The sequence below is a fragment of the Macaca mulatta genome, chromosome 10 (genome assembly GCF_049350105.2).
Source record: "Macaca mulatta isolate MMU2019108-1 chromosome 10, T2T-MMU8v2.0, whole genome shotgun sequence".
In the NCBI taxonomy this organism is placed as follows: Eukaryota; Metazoa; Chordata; class Mammalia; order Primates; family Cercopithecidae; genus Macaca; species Macaca mulatta.
Window position 1 is genome coordinate 86,447,261 of NC_133415.1, and position 17,026 is coordinate 86,464,286.

Below are 17,026 nucleotides of genomic sequence, written 5' to 3' on the forward strand. Positions count from 1 at the left end.
TAAGATGCGAAAGAGGTACCACTTCGGTCTCCAGTGACTCCTTGGCCCCCGAATAAAGCTTAAGACTGAACGCCCCGCTCCAGGAGCACCACTCTGACCCTCACCTCAGGACCGCAGCCACTACTTTCTCCGGTCCTCTATCCCTCTCCCTCCTGCCCACGGCCTTTGCCCGTCGTGTTCGCTTGTTTTCTTCCTCTGGTTAACTCCTACCTATTCTACAGCGCTGAACTCAAGCACTTCCTGATTTTCTCATTTAAGTAGATCTCCTTCAGACCCTGAGAGCACCAAGAAGGGAGGTAACACTCGTGTCCCCAGAACTGCTAAATACCTGACACAGAACCAGTCCACTGTCATTTGTTGCATGTTTACTAATGTCCAGAAACGTCTGGAAGACAGCAAACTGAGCACAGTGGCCTCTGGGGCTGGGAAAAGGAGAGGCCACTCATTACGCTGCACTTCGGGCAGCACTGAGTAGCATTCTTGGCTTTCCACAAAAACCTTTACTGGATCGGCTTTTGAGTTAGGACCAAAATAGCGATGAAGCTGACCTTTCTTCGAGTTCTGAGACTCAAATCAAATCGAGCAGGGACGGAGAGAAGGGAAGCGGAGAATGGGCATTTCCCCAGCAACCTTGGCCTCTCCCGCCCCGAACTGTTCCCAACAGAGTCCCAAAACCCGACCCAAACGTCATCAAAATATTTATTAAAACCAAAGCAGGAGGGAACAGAGCTGTTAGGAAGCAAATCAAAGTGCAGATTGGAGGGTGGGGCAGAGCAGTGGGGAGGCAGGCGCTTCAGACACCGCAGGAGGGACCACAGGGTCTGGGCTGGGGGAGGCCTTCACCACCCCTCCTGCCCACCACATCAGTGAAGGTCCCCCACTCACCTCTCCCATCTCATATCCATCCTGGGGGGCAGCTGGAGCCCTGAACTGGCCCCCTGGAGAGGCCCCACCCCACCATCCGTCCACCCATGGCTGTCAGTCAGTCTGTCTCCCTCCCTCACTTTCCCAATAAATAAATCACCTAGGCCTCAGCTCCTTCGGTGTGGGGCAGAACAGCTCAGGGACCCCTGTCCTTGCTCAAGGGTAGAGGGAGTTGGGGTATCAACCCCACACCCCTCCTCCCCTTTGCTGATTCCCCAGGCTTGCCAAAGAGGCCTCGATAAATAAATAACGCTCCATTAAAGCTTCAATCAGAAAAAAACCTTTAAGACAGAAGTGCTCTCACCGTCCTACAAGCCCAGCCAGCCAAAGCCTCCCCACCTGGCCTGGTCAGAGCACCAGATTCTGGGAGCAGGCACTGCCCTGGGCCTTGTGGGACCCCCAGAGCAAAAGGGCCGAAAGTGCAGTTAGAGCCCCCCCACGCGCACACATGGACTCATGCACACACATGTGGACACACTGGGGCGTGTCTGCAGTGCACACACAGGTGTATGTTCACCTTCATTCCCCGGTACATGCACACACACATGCTCACACACATTCACCCCGGGTACACACGTGTGGGTGTAGGCTGCATGCACATACACACCACAAACACAGACTCCTTCCCTTCCTGGCTTGCTCAGCCTCCTAGCGGTAGCCAGACCCCAGAGCTAGAAGCTTCTGGAGATAGGAGAGAGGGGTATAAATTAAATGTTTCCAATCAGGCTGGGAGGACGGCCAGGGACAGGGGGCTCCAGGGCTGCAGAGACAAGGTGAGCATCTCTGGAAACCCTGGTCCCTCCAAGCCCTGTCAGAAATCCAGGGGGGTGAGGTCCCCAAAGTCACAGTCGAAGAGGTCTCTGATGCCCTCGCCCTCCTCGAGGCCGAAGTGGTAGTCGAGGGCCTCGTGGGGTGGGGAAAGGCTGATGAACTCCTCAGGGAGGAGGCCGGAGAAGTCCTCCCGCACATGCTCCAGGAGCGAGTCGGCCGCCACCAGCGGGGACAGGCGGTCCTCGTCCACGGGAGCCCGCAGGCTGCCCATCCGGGACAACAGCGGTTCTGGAGAGACGGGGAGCATCACAGGCCGGGGATGCCCCAGCAGGAAGGAAGGCAGGGGCTGTCGTGCCTGCCCACCCCCAGAAGAGGGGCCCTGCCCCACCCCACCCACCTACCCATCACCCACCTTGCTCCAGGCTGAGTAGAGACTGGCTGGGATCTGTGGTGAGGGATGAGGGGGGAGATGATGGTGGTGGTGACACTATGGTGGCAGAGTCAGTGGCCCTGTTCTCCTCCTCAGAAGTGGCCTCCTGGGACGGGGTCTTCCCAGGGCTGATCCCACCCACGGTCTCCTCAGGGCACAGGAAAACATCGATGGGGCCTTGTTTGCTCTTAAGGGAGATCTGAAAGGTCTGGGTGGAAACAGCAGGCAGGGTAAACTGAGGCCCAGGTGACTACCAGCACAGCCCAGCCCAGCCCAGTTGGGCCTGGAGTTCCCAGATCTCACCTCCGAAGAGTCCACGGCTTGGAGCTGGGTCTCGGGAGGGGCTTTGATCACCATAACCATCTGCTCTGCAGGGTCTGCAATGCTACGAAGGTCCTGACACGTCACATAGGCCAGGGTTGGCAGAGTCAAGGACCACATGACCTTTGACTTCTAGGGGGTCACTCACTCCAACAGCTTACAAGGCAGGGCTCACACCTGCCTAGTCACTCCTATCCTCCCAACCTCCTACCCGTTCAAAACCTACCTCATTCCTGAGTTTCAAGTTCCACATCTATATAATGGAATCACTCTACCCATTGAATCCCAAGGTAATGATAATAGCTACCGGGAACGATTCCATGTAAAATGTTCAACACAACTCCAGGCCTGGTGCTGGGAATTCATTTTTTTAGAGGCAGGGTCTCGCTATGTCACCGAGGCTGGAGTGATGTAGCTCAACCAGAGCTCACTGCAGCCTCAAACTCCTGGGCTCAAGTGATCCTCCCACCTCAGCCTTCTGAAGCACTAGGATTACAGGCATGAGCCACTGCACCTAGCCACTTTTCTTTTTTAATCTGTACAATTTCAGAATTGGATATTATTATTTCACTTTTATAAATAACACTGAGGCCCAGAGAGGTTAAGCAATTTATCCAGCGTCACAACAGTGAGAAAATGCTGAGCCAGGACTTGCAACCAAAACAACCAGAGCCCTCTCCTGAATCCAAGCCTCTCTAGTCCCACTTGGGTGGAGCCCCTGCCTGCTAAGCCTGCCTTCCACACCCTACGGCCAATCCAAGGATATCGCTGGCTGTCAGTATCCTCGGAGAGCAGGCGCAGCTGCGTAGTACAGATATTCATCAGGTGGTCCAGCTGCTGCTCGCTCTCCTGCAGCTGCCGGAGGTCCTCGGTCAACCCCTCAAGCCGCCCGCTGACGCCCACTGTGGTGTGGCTACCCCTGTGGGGAGGCACCAGGGAGGGTAGGGTTAGCAGCACTTGGCCCCTCTGGCCAGGAGCCCTGGCCCTCAGGACAGAGTCTGCTGCCACCTCTGTTCTGTGAGGCCCAGGCAAGCCCTTGCTTCTCTCTGGGTCTGGTTCCTCAGCTGGGCTCCAAATCAGAGTGTCATGGGCTTGAAGTCTGGCCCAAATATAAACACCTTCATGTCCCTCAACCAGGGTGGGATAAATGATGGAACTGACATGCCACGAAATATTACACACACACACAAGCATTTCCAAGACATGCTGTCAAATGAAAAAAAAGAAAAGGCTGGGCTTGGTGGCTTATAACTATAATCCCAGCACTTTGGGAGGCTGAGGCCAGAGGACTGCTTGAGCCTCAGGAGTTTGAGACCAGCCTGAGCAACACAGTGAGACCCTGCCTCTACACCAAATTAAAGAAATTAGCCAGACATGGTGGCATGTACTTGTAGTCCTAGCTACAGGTACAGGGCTTGAGCCCAGGAGGTTGAGGCTGCAGTAAACTGTATTTGTGCCTCCATACTCCAGCCTGGGCAACAGAGCAACACCCTGTCTCAAACCGCACCCCCACCCCACCAAAAAAAACACAAAAGATGCAGAATGGAACAATCTACCAAAAAATGAAAAGGCAGGTGTTTGTATCAAAGAAAGGGTAGTAGCAGGATGACTGGGGCGAAGGCGGGAGGGGGAAAATAAAACAAGTAAAAGAATAAAACATCTGCCGGGCGCGGTGGCTCAAGCCTGTAATCCCAGCACTTTGGGAGGCTGAGACGGGCGGATCACAAGGTCAGGAGATCGAGACCATCCTGGCTAACACGGTGAAACCCCGTCTCTACTAAAAAATACAAAAAACTAGCCGGGCGAGGTGGCGGGCGCCTGTGGTCCCAGCTACTCCGGAGGCTGAGGCAGGAGAATGGCGTAAACCCGGGAAGGCGGAGCTTGCAGTGAGCTGAGATCCGGCCACTGCACTCCAGCCTGGGCGAAAGAGCCAGACTCAGTCTCAAAAAAAATAAATAAATAAAATAAAACATCTATGCCAGACAGACCTCATGAGGGCATGAGAACCAGGATAGTGGTGACCTGGCGGTATGAAGGCTTGGCAATGACTGGAAAGGGGCACAAGAGAACCTTCTAGGGTGTTGAAAATGCTCCTATCTTGATCTGAATGGTGGCAACCCAGATGAATAAATATGTAAAGCTGCGCCAGGCGTGGTGGCTCACGCCTGTAATCCCAGCACTTTGGGAGGTTGAGGCAGGCAGATCATCTGAGATCAGGAGTTCGAGACCAGACTGGCCAACGTGGTGAAACCCATCTCTACTACAAAATACAAAAATTAGTTGGGCGTGGTGGCAGGCGCCTGGATCCCCAGCTACTAGGGAGGCTGAGGCAGGAAAATCACCTGAACCTGGGAGGTGGAGGTTCAGGTGATCTTAGTGAGCTGAGATCGCACCACTGCACTCCAGCCTGGGTGACAGAGTGAAACTTCATCTAAAAAGAAAAAAGTAGAGGCCGGGCGCGGTGGCTCAAGCCTGTAATCCCAGCACTTTGGGAGGCCGAGATCGGCAGATCACAAGGTCAGGAGATCGAGACCATCCTGGCTAACACGGTGAAACCCCGTCTCTACTAAAAAAATACAAAAAATTAGCCAGGCGTGGTGGCGGGCACCTGTAGTCCCAGCTACTCCGGAGGCTGAGCCAGGAGGATGGCGTGAACCTGGGAGGCGGAGCTTGCAGTGAGCCAAGATCGCGCCACTGCACTCCAGCCTGGGCAACAGAACGAGACTCCTTCTCAAAGAAAAAAAAAAAGAAAAAAGAAAAAAGTAAAGCTACAAGTGAGGTGGATATGTAACATTTGTGTGCTTTTTACCATCTATCATCTCAGGGAAGCTACCTCTCCTCTCTGAGCCCATTTCCCTAGCTGTAAGATGGGGATGCAGGCAGCCACAGTGGGTATTACTACCAGCTCCTCCAGGCTGGCATGGGCAGGTGTGCCTGCCCTCCTGTGTGGCCGGTACCTACAGCCACTGGATGTGGTTCTTGGACTTCTTGGCAATGAGCTGGATGCCCTCGAGGACGTTGGTGATGTCATAGATGCGCCGTTTCTGCACTTTCAGCACCTCAGCAGCCCAGTTCAGGTCGACAACACCGTCGGCCGAGCGGCTCAGCAGCTCCAGGAAGCGCTTGGTGGTCAGATTCAGTGAGGTCTCATAGCGTGACTTCTCCCCCGGGGATTTCACACCTGCGGGGGTGTGGTCAGGCAAGACAGGGCCCTTCAGCATCCACCCCCACCTCCAGCCAGGCCTGCTACTCTGGCAGGGCAGGGCCGCAGGATGATAGGGGCTGGGGGACAGCCAGCTCCTTCCCCTTGGCGAGGCCAACCACAGCATTCTTCTTCTGGCCGGGGAACTCCTCACCCCTCAGGGCCTGGAGAAACCAAGCCAGGTGGCCACTCCCACTGCCCATCAGGGTCCTCAGAGGCCTGGCTCAAGCCCGACAAGCCAGATGTTAGCTTGCAAACTTGTTTGTCTGTTCACACCCCTAACCTGGGCCTGGTCACAGGGGGCCTGCCCAGCCCAAGCTTCATAGTTACCTTTTCCTGGATGGCGGCCTCTGCCCCGAGCTGGCCCACTGCTCTCCGCCAGGTACTGATGGTCAGTTTCCAGGTCCAGCCTCCGCTTCACCTGTGGCGAAAACAATGGGAGGATGCCCAGTAACCAGAAGTGAGGCCAGAAGAGACCTGGCTGAAGGCTGGGTGCCTCTGGACTACCCCCGCCTCAGTTTCTCTAGCAGGATGCCTGAGTGTGTGACTGAGGGAGATCAGAGAAGACACAGCCTGAAAGTCACAGTCCTACTACACAGGACACTCAATTTTCACTTCTCTGGGGTCTAGTGGTGGATTTAAAACACATCTGCAAACTTTTTGATCCTTCTCCTTCAAAAGATGAAGCCTAATTCTCCTCCCCTTTATGAGCTAGATCTGGTAACTTGCTTCTGATGAATGGAATGTGGTGGAAGGGATGGCGTGTCACTTTTGAGACCGGGTCAGAGGCACTGGAGCTTCCTCCTTGCTCTGTATTAGGTCACTTTGCCATGTCATATGGACATTCAAGTAGCCCCAATGATAGGCAAGAAACTGTAGCTTCTTCCCAACAGCAACACTTAGTCACAACTTCTGTTAGCAGCCAGACCCCAAACACTGGCTGAACCTCCAGAAACCCCAAGCGAGAGCTGGATAAGTCTTCCCTGAATTCCTGACCCACAAAAACTATATAAGAAATGTTTAGGCCGGGCGTGGTGGCTCACGCCTGTAATCCCAGCACTTTGGGAGGCCGAGGCGGGCAGATCACGAGGTCAGGAGATAGAGACCATCCTGGCTAACACAGTGAAACCCCGTCTCTACTAAAAACACAAAAAAATTAGCCGGGCGTGGTGACGGGCGCCTGTAGTCCCAGCTACTGGGGAGGCTGAGGCAGGAGAATGGCGTGAACCTGGGAGGCGGAGCTTGCAGTGAGCTGAGATCGTGCCACTGCACTCCAGCCTGAGCGACAGAGCGAGACTCCATCTCAAAAAAAAAAAAAAAAAAAAAAAAAAAAGAAAGAAATGTTTGTTGTTTTAAGCCACTATTTTTTTTTCTTTTTTAGACAGGTCTCACTCTGTTGCCTATGTTGGAGTACAGTGGTGTGATCACAACTCTCTGCAGCCTGGACTTCCTGGGCTCAAGCAATCCTCCCATCTCAGCCTTGCAAACAGCTGGGACCACAGGAGGACGCCACCACGACCAGCTCATTTTTGTATTTTTTGTAGAGATGGGGTCTCCCTGTGTTGCCCAGACTGGTATGAAACTCCTGGGCTCAAGCCATTCTCCCACCTCAGTCTTCACTGTAGTTGTGCTGGGATGAGTCAGCCACCATGCCCAACTAAGCCACTGATTACCATAGGTCCCTTGGCCAAATCACCTTCTCTCTGGTTTTTGACTAATCTATACGCATGACTAATCTATAGCAGCTGGTGCTCATCAAGTTCCTTGCATCCATTAGTTCATTCCATTCAATGGACTAGCAGCATAAAAATGGCCCCATTTTCCAGATAAGGCAACTGAAGCCCAGGGAGGCCCAGGAAGTGGTAGAGCCAGGATTTGTACCCAAGACGGTCTAAGGAAGAACCCAAGCTCTAAGCACTCTGGCTTAGTTCAGACACTCCAGGATTGGGACGGTCCTGGAGGTATCACAGGCTGCTCAAAAGCACCCAGACCAAAACCAGATTGATCTTCCCCTCCACCATCCACAGGGTTTCCTGAGCTACAGTTGTATTCAGCCCCACCTGTCACCCTCCTCACATGCAGCTGCCAAGAACTCCTCATCACCACGGCGATCACCACCTCCCCCGTGGGCTGCTGAGCAGTCTCCACACTGGTCTCCCTGCCTCTGCTGCAGCCAGTCCTCCTACAAACCTTACCATGCTTCCGCCCCTGCTTAAGGCCTTCCTCCAGCTCCCCATTGCCTTCATACTCTCATCTGCCACTGCTTCTCTAGAGGAACCCAAGTCACGTTTTCCCAGAAATCTAGACTGTCCTTGCATCCCTCCCACCCGCCCCACTTCGCGCCTGATCCCTCTACCTCTGTGGGCAGAAACCTTACCCATCAGCTAGGAGACGTCACCTCTTCTCCCTCTGAACTGCCTCAAACCCGACCTTTTGCCACATTCTGTCTCTCCCTACACATTTCTGCAGATGTATCTGTCTCACCCTCAGAGGCATCTGAATCACCTCAGAATCCATAGCGTCTGCCATGGAGCCTGGCATCAACAAATGTTTGCTGAATGAACTCCCTCCATGCTGACGAACCACTACCTCTTGTGCACATTCACCGACTTTTGAAGGGGAAAGAAGAGCTACTGTGCTCTGAGCACTGTGTACTCAACTGCTTCCCCTGCAACCCTTCCGCCACCTTTTGGCAGGTACTATGATGGCCTCCACCTCAGAGAGGCCAGAGTGCGAGGTGGACCCAGGACTTACACCCTAGCAGGCTGGTACAGAGCCCACATTCATACCCACCATGTGCCCCACTTCCCCAGAGCCCAGTCAGAATGCACCCCCCTCCATACTTGCCCCTGGGGCCCAAACCCTAGCATGCTCCTGCCATCTGCACCCCTTGCCTTCTCCCTGGGATCCCCGCCCTTGGCCACCCCTGAAGGCAGGTCAGTGCCACGCCCTAAAACAAAGGCTTAAGTGGATGCCATTTCTGCCACTTCTCCCTAAACACTGGCACAGGGGCCCTGAAACGCAGGGGTGAAGACATTCCCTGGTGAAAAAATCTGGATGACTCGAACACCCAACCATGAAGGGGGTCATGAAAGCTGTGTTTGTTTAGCCCCTTGAACACCACACAGCTGTCAAGGACCGAGGCAGGTTGACAAGAATCCCCTCACACATACAGACAAGCAAAACACTATCACAGGGCAATATATTTATATGATCCCTTTTGGATTAAAAAGTTCATGAAACTTTTCTCTGGTACGGTTTCTATTATTATAGAATACATTTCGGGGCAGCCTCTGGGAGGACCGTGGGAGACCAGTGCCATATTTGAATGGTGGGAATGATACAGGGAAAACTACAATTTTTAAAACTTTAAAAAACAAAAACTGTCACAACCACCACAAACAAACACAGCCTTAGGGGGAAAAAAAAAAAAGAAAAAAAATGAATAGAGCTGGGATCCTGCCATCAACTTTCTAGTTTTTTTTTTTTTTTTTGGGACGGAGTCTCGCTCTGTCGCCCAGGCTGGAGTGCAGTGGCTGGATCTCAGCTCACTGCAAGCTCCGCCTCCCGGGTTTACGCCATTCTCCTGCCTCAGCCTCCTGAGTAGCTGGGACTATAGGCGCCCGCCACCTCGCCCGGCTAGTTTTTTGTATTTTTTTTAGTAGAGACGGGGTTTCACCATGTTAGCCAGGATGGTCTTGATCTCCTGACCTCGTGATCCACCCGTCTCCGCCTCCCACAGTGCTGGGATTACAGGCTTGAGCCACCGCGCCCGGCCCAACTTTCTAGGTTCTTAAGAGTTAAGCAGGCCGGGCGCGGTGGCTCAAGTCTGTAATCCCAGCACTTTGGGAGGCCGAGACGGGCGGATCACGAGGTCAGGAGATCAAGACCATCCTGGCTAACACGGTGAAACCCCGTCTCTACTGAAAAATACAAAAATCTAGCCGGGCAAGGTGGCGGGTGCCTGTAGTCCCAGCTACTCGGGAGGCTGAGGCAGGAGAATGGCGTGAACCCGGGAGGCGGAGCTTGCAGTGAGCTGAGATCCGGCCACTGCACTCCAGCCTGGGCGAGAGAGTGAGACTCCGTCTCAAAAAAAAAAAAAAAGAGTTAAGCTTTCGGCCAGGCGCAATGGCTCACGCCTGTCATCCCAGCACTTTGGGAGGGTGAGGTGGGCGGATCACTTGAGGTCAGGAGTTCAAGACCAGCCTGACCAATATGGTGAAACCCCATCTCTACCAAAAATACAAAAATTAGCCGGACATGGTGGTGCATGCCTGTAGTCCCAGCTACTCCGGAGGCTGAAGCAGGAGAATCGCTTGAATTCAGGAGGCGGAGGTTGCAGTGAGCCGAGATCACGACACTGCCCTAGGCAACAGTGCGAGTCTCCATCTCAAAAAAACAAAAAACAAAAAGAGTTAAGTTTTCAGCTGGGCATGGTGACTCACACCTATAATCCCAGCACTTTGAGAGGCTGAGACAGTCAGATTGCTTGAACTCAGGAATTCAAGACCAGCCTGGGCAACATGGCAAGACCCTATCTCTACTAAAAATACAAAAATTAGCTGGGCGTGGTGGTACGCGCCTGTAATCCCAGCTACTTGGGAGGCTGAGGCACAGAATAGCTTGAACCTGGGAGGCGGAGGTTGCAGTGAGCCACAATCACGCCACTTCACTCCAGCCTAGGTAACAGAATGAGACCCTGTCTCCGAAAAAAAAAAAAAAAAAGTTAAGTTTTCCATAGTAAACACGTATTATAGTTATAATACTTGAGTTTGTGGAAGTGGACAGGCAGGGCCAAGAGGAATGGCCAAATCGCACAGAGCGTTATATACAGGTGTTCAACGAATGCCTGCTAGTATAGAAGCTAAGCCTGTAGCTTATTTCAAGGACTGCCCCAGACAAATGCCAGTGCAGAGAGGCCAAAAGCCGAACCTGTGGACTTTCTGGACTTCAGCTCCAGAATGGTGCTAGCCTCCTGGCCCTTACGTATTCTGGGAGCCGGGGCTCCTTGTCTCTGTGCCTAGTGCCTCCTGGGCATTCACTAATTCAACAACCGTTGAATGAATGCAGTGCCCAAGCCAATGAGCCTGCCCCTGACAGGTGGCGCGGAGGGCATTTTTCTTTGCCCCTGTCCCTCCCTTTGATCCTAGAACCCATAATCCTGTTCAGTTACTTGAGGACAAGACCCTCGGGTTCTGTTAGGTTTCTGCAGACCTGAGCCTGCTATATGCTTGTCACACAACTGAATGGAAGATGCTTGCCCAGGTCCCAAGCGGTACCCACAGGGACAGGTCCCTGGAGTACAGGAGACAGGCCACCTGGTCCACCCCTGGTACAAACCCCTCCCACCCACTCATTAAGAGGAAGGGCCCCTAAAAGCCCTTCCTGCCCTTTCTCCAACCTCTATCAGCATCTCTAGGAAGCAAGGCGTCCCAGAGGTCAACCTCACAGAAAATGCAGACTGGTCTCCCCACTCAAGAGCAGAATGACATGGGAAGATTCTAACATCTCTAGGCCTCAGCTTCCCAATCTGTAAAAAGGGACTGCTGCTGATAGGGTTAAATGAGTTAATTAGGTAAAGTGCTTGGCACAGAGCCTGGCACACAAGACATCCTCAAAACAATGGTGGCTGCTATTGTTATTATTATTAGCATTGTGGTGATTCCGGAAGGCAGCATTGGGCATGGGGCCAAGGGGGTTGGGGGAGCCTCCTCAGGATGCCTCAGGGACCAGCTGCCACCCACACCCCCATCAGCAGTTAGGCAGCTTCTACCTCCTTGTCCTGAGTCCTGCCTCACCCCTCCCACTTGCTTCAAGCTCCCTGCTGAGACCCCATCCAGCCTGGCCAGGCCCCGCCTGCACACCAGAGCCCCACCTTCACCCATAGGCTGCGCCAGTCAAACTGGTCTCCACACCCTGCCCTGCGCCCCACAGGTCCCAGCTCTACACCTCCAATCCCTTCTCCCACTGTAATTCAGCCGCCTCTTCTGGGCCCCCCAGTCTGAACAGGTCTTGAGCTCAGCGATCAGGGAGGACTTTATTAAAGGATCTCCCTGGGACATTTTCTCTCCTGGCACTGGGGGCCTCTCCAGCTCCCAGAGGCCCAGCCCACCTAGTCCTTCTACAGAGACTCAGGGGTCGGCCTGCCTGATTAATGAGGTTCCATGGCAACCAGGGCCTGGGAGGGTGGAGGGTGGCAGATGGAAGGACAGGCAGAGGGAGGGGACCTGCAGCTGGTCCAGCTGCCCCGCCCCTGCAGAGAAGGCCTCCCAGCCAGGAGGGCTGTCCCCAGAGGCCTGGCCAGCCAGGCCTGCACCTGGCAGTCAGCATCGAGGCAGAAGGAGGGTCTCCTCAATGGCTCACCAACGGTTAGGCCCCAGGACCTTCCTCCGCCCCGCCTTCACTTCCCCTAGCAGCTGTGCTCACTACCGAGATGCAAATTCTGAGCTGAAGCCAGCAGGCCTCAGTTCAAATCCCAGCCCCACCACCTGCAGCCGTATGACCAGGGGCAAGTCACTTCCCCTCTCTGGGCCTCAGTTCTTCCTCCGTCAGATGGGCACAGTGACAACACAGCTCACAGCGGGGTTGTGAGTTTTAGCTGACTTGAAGTCGGCCGAAGGCCTGGCATGCAGTAAACGCCAGTTGAATACACGTGGGTTATTATTATCACTGAGTCTGACGCTGCGGAGCCTCCAGTGAGGAAGCTGAGGCCCAGAGCACAGAGGAGCAAACAGGGACCGGCCCGAGGTCACCCCGCACCCCAGGGCGGGGCCCGCAGGCCCAACCCCGGCTCTGCACCGCCCAGCCTGGGCGCCTCAGTCAACCCCTCCCCCGCCCCCTGCCGCCTTCAGGCCAAACACGGCGCCCTCCCGGGTCTGCGCGGGGGGCACAGGAGGCGCTGTCGGCGCGTCGTCCCTGGGGTCCGTACCGGCGGGCGGCCGAGCGCGGGGCGCGGCGCACTGGGTGTGGGCCGGGGCGCCTGCGGTGTGGCGAAGAGCAGCAGGTCAGGGTCGCAGGGGCCGGCGGCTGGCGCCGCGGGGCCGGTGGGAGCCGGCGGGGCGCTGGCGTCCTGCGCGGCAGAGATGATGACGATCTGCGAGGAGTCGAGCAGCCGCAGCGCGCCGGCCCCGAGCAGGGCCTCCAGCGCCGGCGCGCATGGGCCGCCCGCAGGGGCCCCGGCCAAGGCCATGACGCTCACGGCCCGCGCGGCCCAGGTGACAGGCGGCGGCGGCGGCGCGGGCCCATGGCGGCAGGCCCCGGCGAGGGCTCGATCCCGCTCCGCCCCCGGCCGCCGCTGCCTGCAAAGTCCCGGCCACTTTTACGCGCCAAATCCTTTTTGCCGCGAAAGAGCCACGAGCCGCCGAGCGCCGCCACAATTGGCTGCCCGGGCCGTGACGAGAACGACGGCGGCGGCTCCTATTGGCTTTAGCGCGCCGGACCCGGCGGCGAGGGGCGGGATGGGGCGGCGGCGCGGGGCGGTACGGCCAATGACGGGGCGGGGCGCGCGCAGGCTTTGTCCGGATGGTGCCAGGCGCGGTCTGACTCTCCGCCCCCAGCCCGGGCGTCCCCTGTTGGAGGCGTGGGGACACGGGAACACGGGCCCCGCCCTGCCCCGCCCCGATGCTCCCGCATCCCACTGCCCTTTCTATAGTGCAGGTTCAGAACAGAGCCTCTGTTCTGCACGTGACCCTCAACCTGTAGCCTTCCACAGCCTCAGCTTAGATTTCCAGAGACTGCCCCCTCTTTTTTTCGGGATCATCAGTTCCACAGCCCAGCCATCAGCCACCTCTTCCATCCTCAACTTGCCTCACCCATGACATTATCCTAATCCTGCACCCGGCCCTATCCCGCTCACCCAGAGCCCAAGCTGAAGAGCGGTGGCTAGAAATGGCGGGGGGACGTCAAGCTTTCCTGCAAGTCCCATTTTAGCCAAAATCTCCAACAGCCAACGTAAAGCGTCGGCCTGAACTCATTCATTCCCTCACTCATTCAACAAACGTTTGAAGAGCCTGCTCTGTGCCTCATCCTTAAATCTGCCCCATCCTTAACTCGTGGCCCTGAGGAGCTCACAGTCTAGTAGACGGGAACAGAAAGGTAACAAACGTTTACAATAACATGAAGCGTCGTCTGGGCGCGGTGGTTCACGCCTGGAATCCCTGTAATCAGAGGGCGGGGTGGATCGCTTGAGTCCAGGAGTTTGAGACCAGCCTGAGCAACATGGTGAAAACCCGTCTCTACAAAAAATACAAAAATTAGCCAGGCATGGTGGCGCGTGCCTGTAGTCCCAGCTACTTGGGAGGCTGAGCTGGGAGGATTGCTTGAGCCCGAGAAGTCGAGTCTGCAGTGAGCTATGATCATGCTACTGCACTCCAGCTTGGGTGACAGAGCGAGATCCTGTCGCAAAAACAAAACACATCACTTCTGGGGAGCCCTCCCAAGGATTTACTCGCTTCCTCTATTGCCCACTGCTGCCTCTGTTCCAATGCTGACCACACACTCCTTTTCTCCATCTGCCTCCCCTACCAATCTAGGAGCTCAGTAGCGACTCCTCCCATCACTGGTCTGACCGAGAGCAGGCGCTGAGAAAGGTTATGAAAGAAACAGACGCTAAGCCAGAGGCTGCTTAGACTGTGACAAGGAGACTATGGTTCTGCAAGGGTGGTCCTTAGGCCACTGGCTTCAGAACCACGTGGTCACTTGCTAATTTTGGGCCCACCCTGGCCTTGCCAATTTGAAATCTCTAGGTGCCCAGGAATCTGCATTTTAACAATGTCGTGTCGCCATTCCAGGTGATGTTTTTCTCTTTCTTTCTTTTATTTCTTTCTTTCTTTTTTTCCCCCGACACTTAGGGAATTAGAAAAGCCAGTATCTTATTTTTTTTTCCTACTTATTTTATATAGAGGAGGTCTCACTATGCTGCGCAGGCTAGTCTCAAACCCCTGGGCTCAAGAGATCCTCCCGCCCCCACTCCATAAAGAAGCTGAGGGCTAGGTCCCATTCTAAACAACCAACCTGGGCACTGGCAGAGGGCAGGAGAAACCGGCACATTCCCATTACAGATGGAAAGAATGTCCTTTCCCTGCACCTTCCCACAGGGGCCCAGTAAAACTAACATTCATTTGTGTAAAGCCCTCTCCAACCCAACTCATTCAACAAACACTTATTGAGCACCTGTTATAGACCGAGCATTGTGCTGGTGTAACTGTGGTGGCTGGCAAGGAGAGATGGCTATTATTATTGCTCCATTTTATGATGAGGAAATTTGAGGCCCAAAGGGCCTGAGTTTACCAAGTAGATGAAAAGGTTATTTTTCCGGCTTGGTGAGGCTGAGTTTGGGGGGTCTTCCAAAGTCCTGCCCTCCCCAGAATATTCAAGTACAAATCTAGGTAGAAGTAGGCACCCTCCTTCCCACAATCCCTCAGGTCCTGCTAAAGCAGAAAGGAGTGAAGACCAGCATTCCCAGCATGAAACCAAGGAAGAGATAAGGGCCTTCTGTACCTATTAATACGTACTTGAAAGCAGAAGAGCCTGATAGATGAGGCCCCTTGGCCCTAAGCCTGGCAGCTCCCGATAAGGCTGTTCTCAATGTCAACAGTTTTCAAAAAATCCACAGTCACTGGGCAGCCACTTCCATTGATGATCTCCTTTCAACCCCATAAGCTTGTTTATCCACATGGTGCAAGAAGGAGGAGGCTCAGAGAGGGGCACTCATAGCTCAAGGTCACACAGCAGAACTGAGATGAGAACTTCACTTGTCCCACTGCAAAACCCAGGACCTGCCCTCGCTACCCTCTGTAAATACCCCAAAAGCCAGCCTCAGGGCTGTCAAGATTATAACGTGTAGTTTCCAAAGGGTATTATGGTGGATCATGGCTTGGTTCCTAGGTGCTTTTTCCCATCACCACCTTCACCAACCAAACTAGAGGAGTTCAAGGGGATGCAATATCTTGGGCCCACAATCCTGTGCCTGGAGACCTCTTTCCCTTGGTTCTTTGCAAGAGGCAGAGTGGTGTAGAGGTGATAGCATGGGCTTCTAAATCAGGTGGGTGTAATCAGAAATCTTGGTCAACATGACTTTGGACAAGTCAATTCACTCCATTCAATCCACAGATATTTACTGAGCACCTATTATGTGTCAGACATTGTGCTAGGTGCTGGGGACACAGTTATAAGTAAAACAGACCCCTGGAATTCACAGTCCAGTGGGAAAGTTAGGAATTATTTCTCTGTCCCTGCACAATATGCTTGTTAAGAAGTTTGACAAGTGACACAAACAATTCAAACCTATTTATTCCACAAACAGCACCTCCCCTAAGCATACATTTTAGCTTACAAAAAAAAAAAAGTCACCAAACACGAATATCCAATCATGATAAGGAATGCATAATTGGGAGAAATGATTCTCTGATGACTTAATTTTATGAAGGGCACAGAGATGTCCATTGTTGAGTTCTGGCAGAGGGAGGTGGGGGGTTTCGCATCTGCAACGATCCCTCGGTGCTACCCTGACTGACAGTTTACTGTCCCTGGAGATATCCTGTCACTGTGCCAGTTCTGGCTATGTCTGAACAGACCTCTTGCCCATCCAAAAGGTGGTCTAACAGAGAAACAAGCCTTTGGAGTCGGGTGGCCCCCAACCCTGTGGCTTCCCGCCCGCCCGTGTGATCTTGAGGAAGTGATTCACCCTCTTGAAGAGCTTCGCTTGCCTCATCTGCAGAACAACAGATAACAGCTTCTTTACAGGATGAGTGTCAAAGTGTAAGAAAACAAAACAAGCAGAGTTTGCAAACTGGCCCCCAGATATAACATTTGCCCATAGAAGATTTTTCTTAAAGTATGAATTCATTTTAAGATTTGAGGAAATTAGAAAATACCATATAAAAATTAAAATGTCTGGCTTTTCTTTCTTTCTCTTTTCTTTTCTTTCTTTTTTTTTTTTTTTTTTTGAGACGGAGTTTCGCTATTGTTGCCCAGGCTGGAGTGCAGTGGCGTGATCTCAGCTCACCACAACTTCCGCCTCCCGGGTTCAAGTGATTCTCCTGCCTCAGCCTCCCAAGTAGCTGGGATTACAGGCGCCCTCCACCATGCCTGGCTAATTTTGTATTTTTAGTAAAGATGGGGTTTCTCCATGTTGGTCAGTCTGGTCTCAAACTCCTGACCTCAGGTGATCTGCCCGCCTCGGGCTCCTAAAGTGCTGGGATTTATAGGTGTAAGCCACTATGCCTGGCCTTTTTTTTTTTTTTTTTCCTTTTTTTCTTTTTTTTGAAATGGAGCCTCCTTCTGCCACCCAGGCTGAAGTGCCGTGGCGTGATCTCAGCTCACTGCAACCTCCATCTCCCAGGTTCAGGCAATTCTCCTGCCTCAGCCTGCCAAGTAGC

General features: G+C 53.9%; 1 protein-coding gene across 1 annotated transcript; it reads right to left on the minus strand.

Annotated features, from left to right (window-relative positions):
* Window positions 1-682: 682 nt before the first annotated feature.
* On the minus strand, window positions 683-13,211 carry E2F1 (E2F transcription factor 1). Its single transcript, XM_001103717.5, has 7 exons — window positions 12,577-13,211; window positions 5,979-6,069; window positions 5,408-5,627; window positions 3,213-3,365; window positions 2,429-2,543; window positions 2,108-2,333; window positions 683-1,983 (listed from the first exon to the last, which is right to left on the minus strand). Exons 1-7 carry the CDS (start codon window positions 12,835-12,837, stop codon window positions 1,736-1,738), a joined length of 1,314 nt encoding a protein of 437 aa, XP_001103717.2. The 5' UTR covers window positions 12,838-13,211; the 3' UTR covers window positions 683-1,735.
* Between the last annotated feature and the right edge of the window lie 3,815 nt (window positions 13,212-17,026).

Coding starts and splice junctions, on each gene's coding strand:
- E2F1 (XM_001103717.5), bottom strand. CDS start 12,837: ATGGCCTTGGCCGGGGCCCCTGCGGGCGGCCCATGCGCGCCGGCGCTG. Junction 2,334..2,428: donor AAGCCGTGGACTCTTCGGAG/GTGAGATCTGGG, acceptor GTTTCCACCCAG/ACCTTTCAGATCTCCCTTAA. Junction 1,984..2,107: donor TCTACTCAGCCTGGAGCAAG/GTGGGTGATGGG, acceptor CCGTCTCTCCAG/AACCGCTGTTGTCCCGGATG.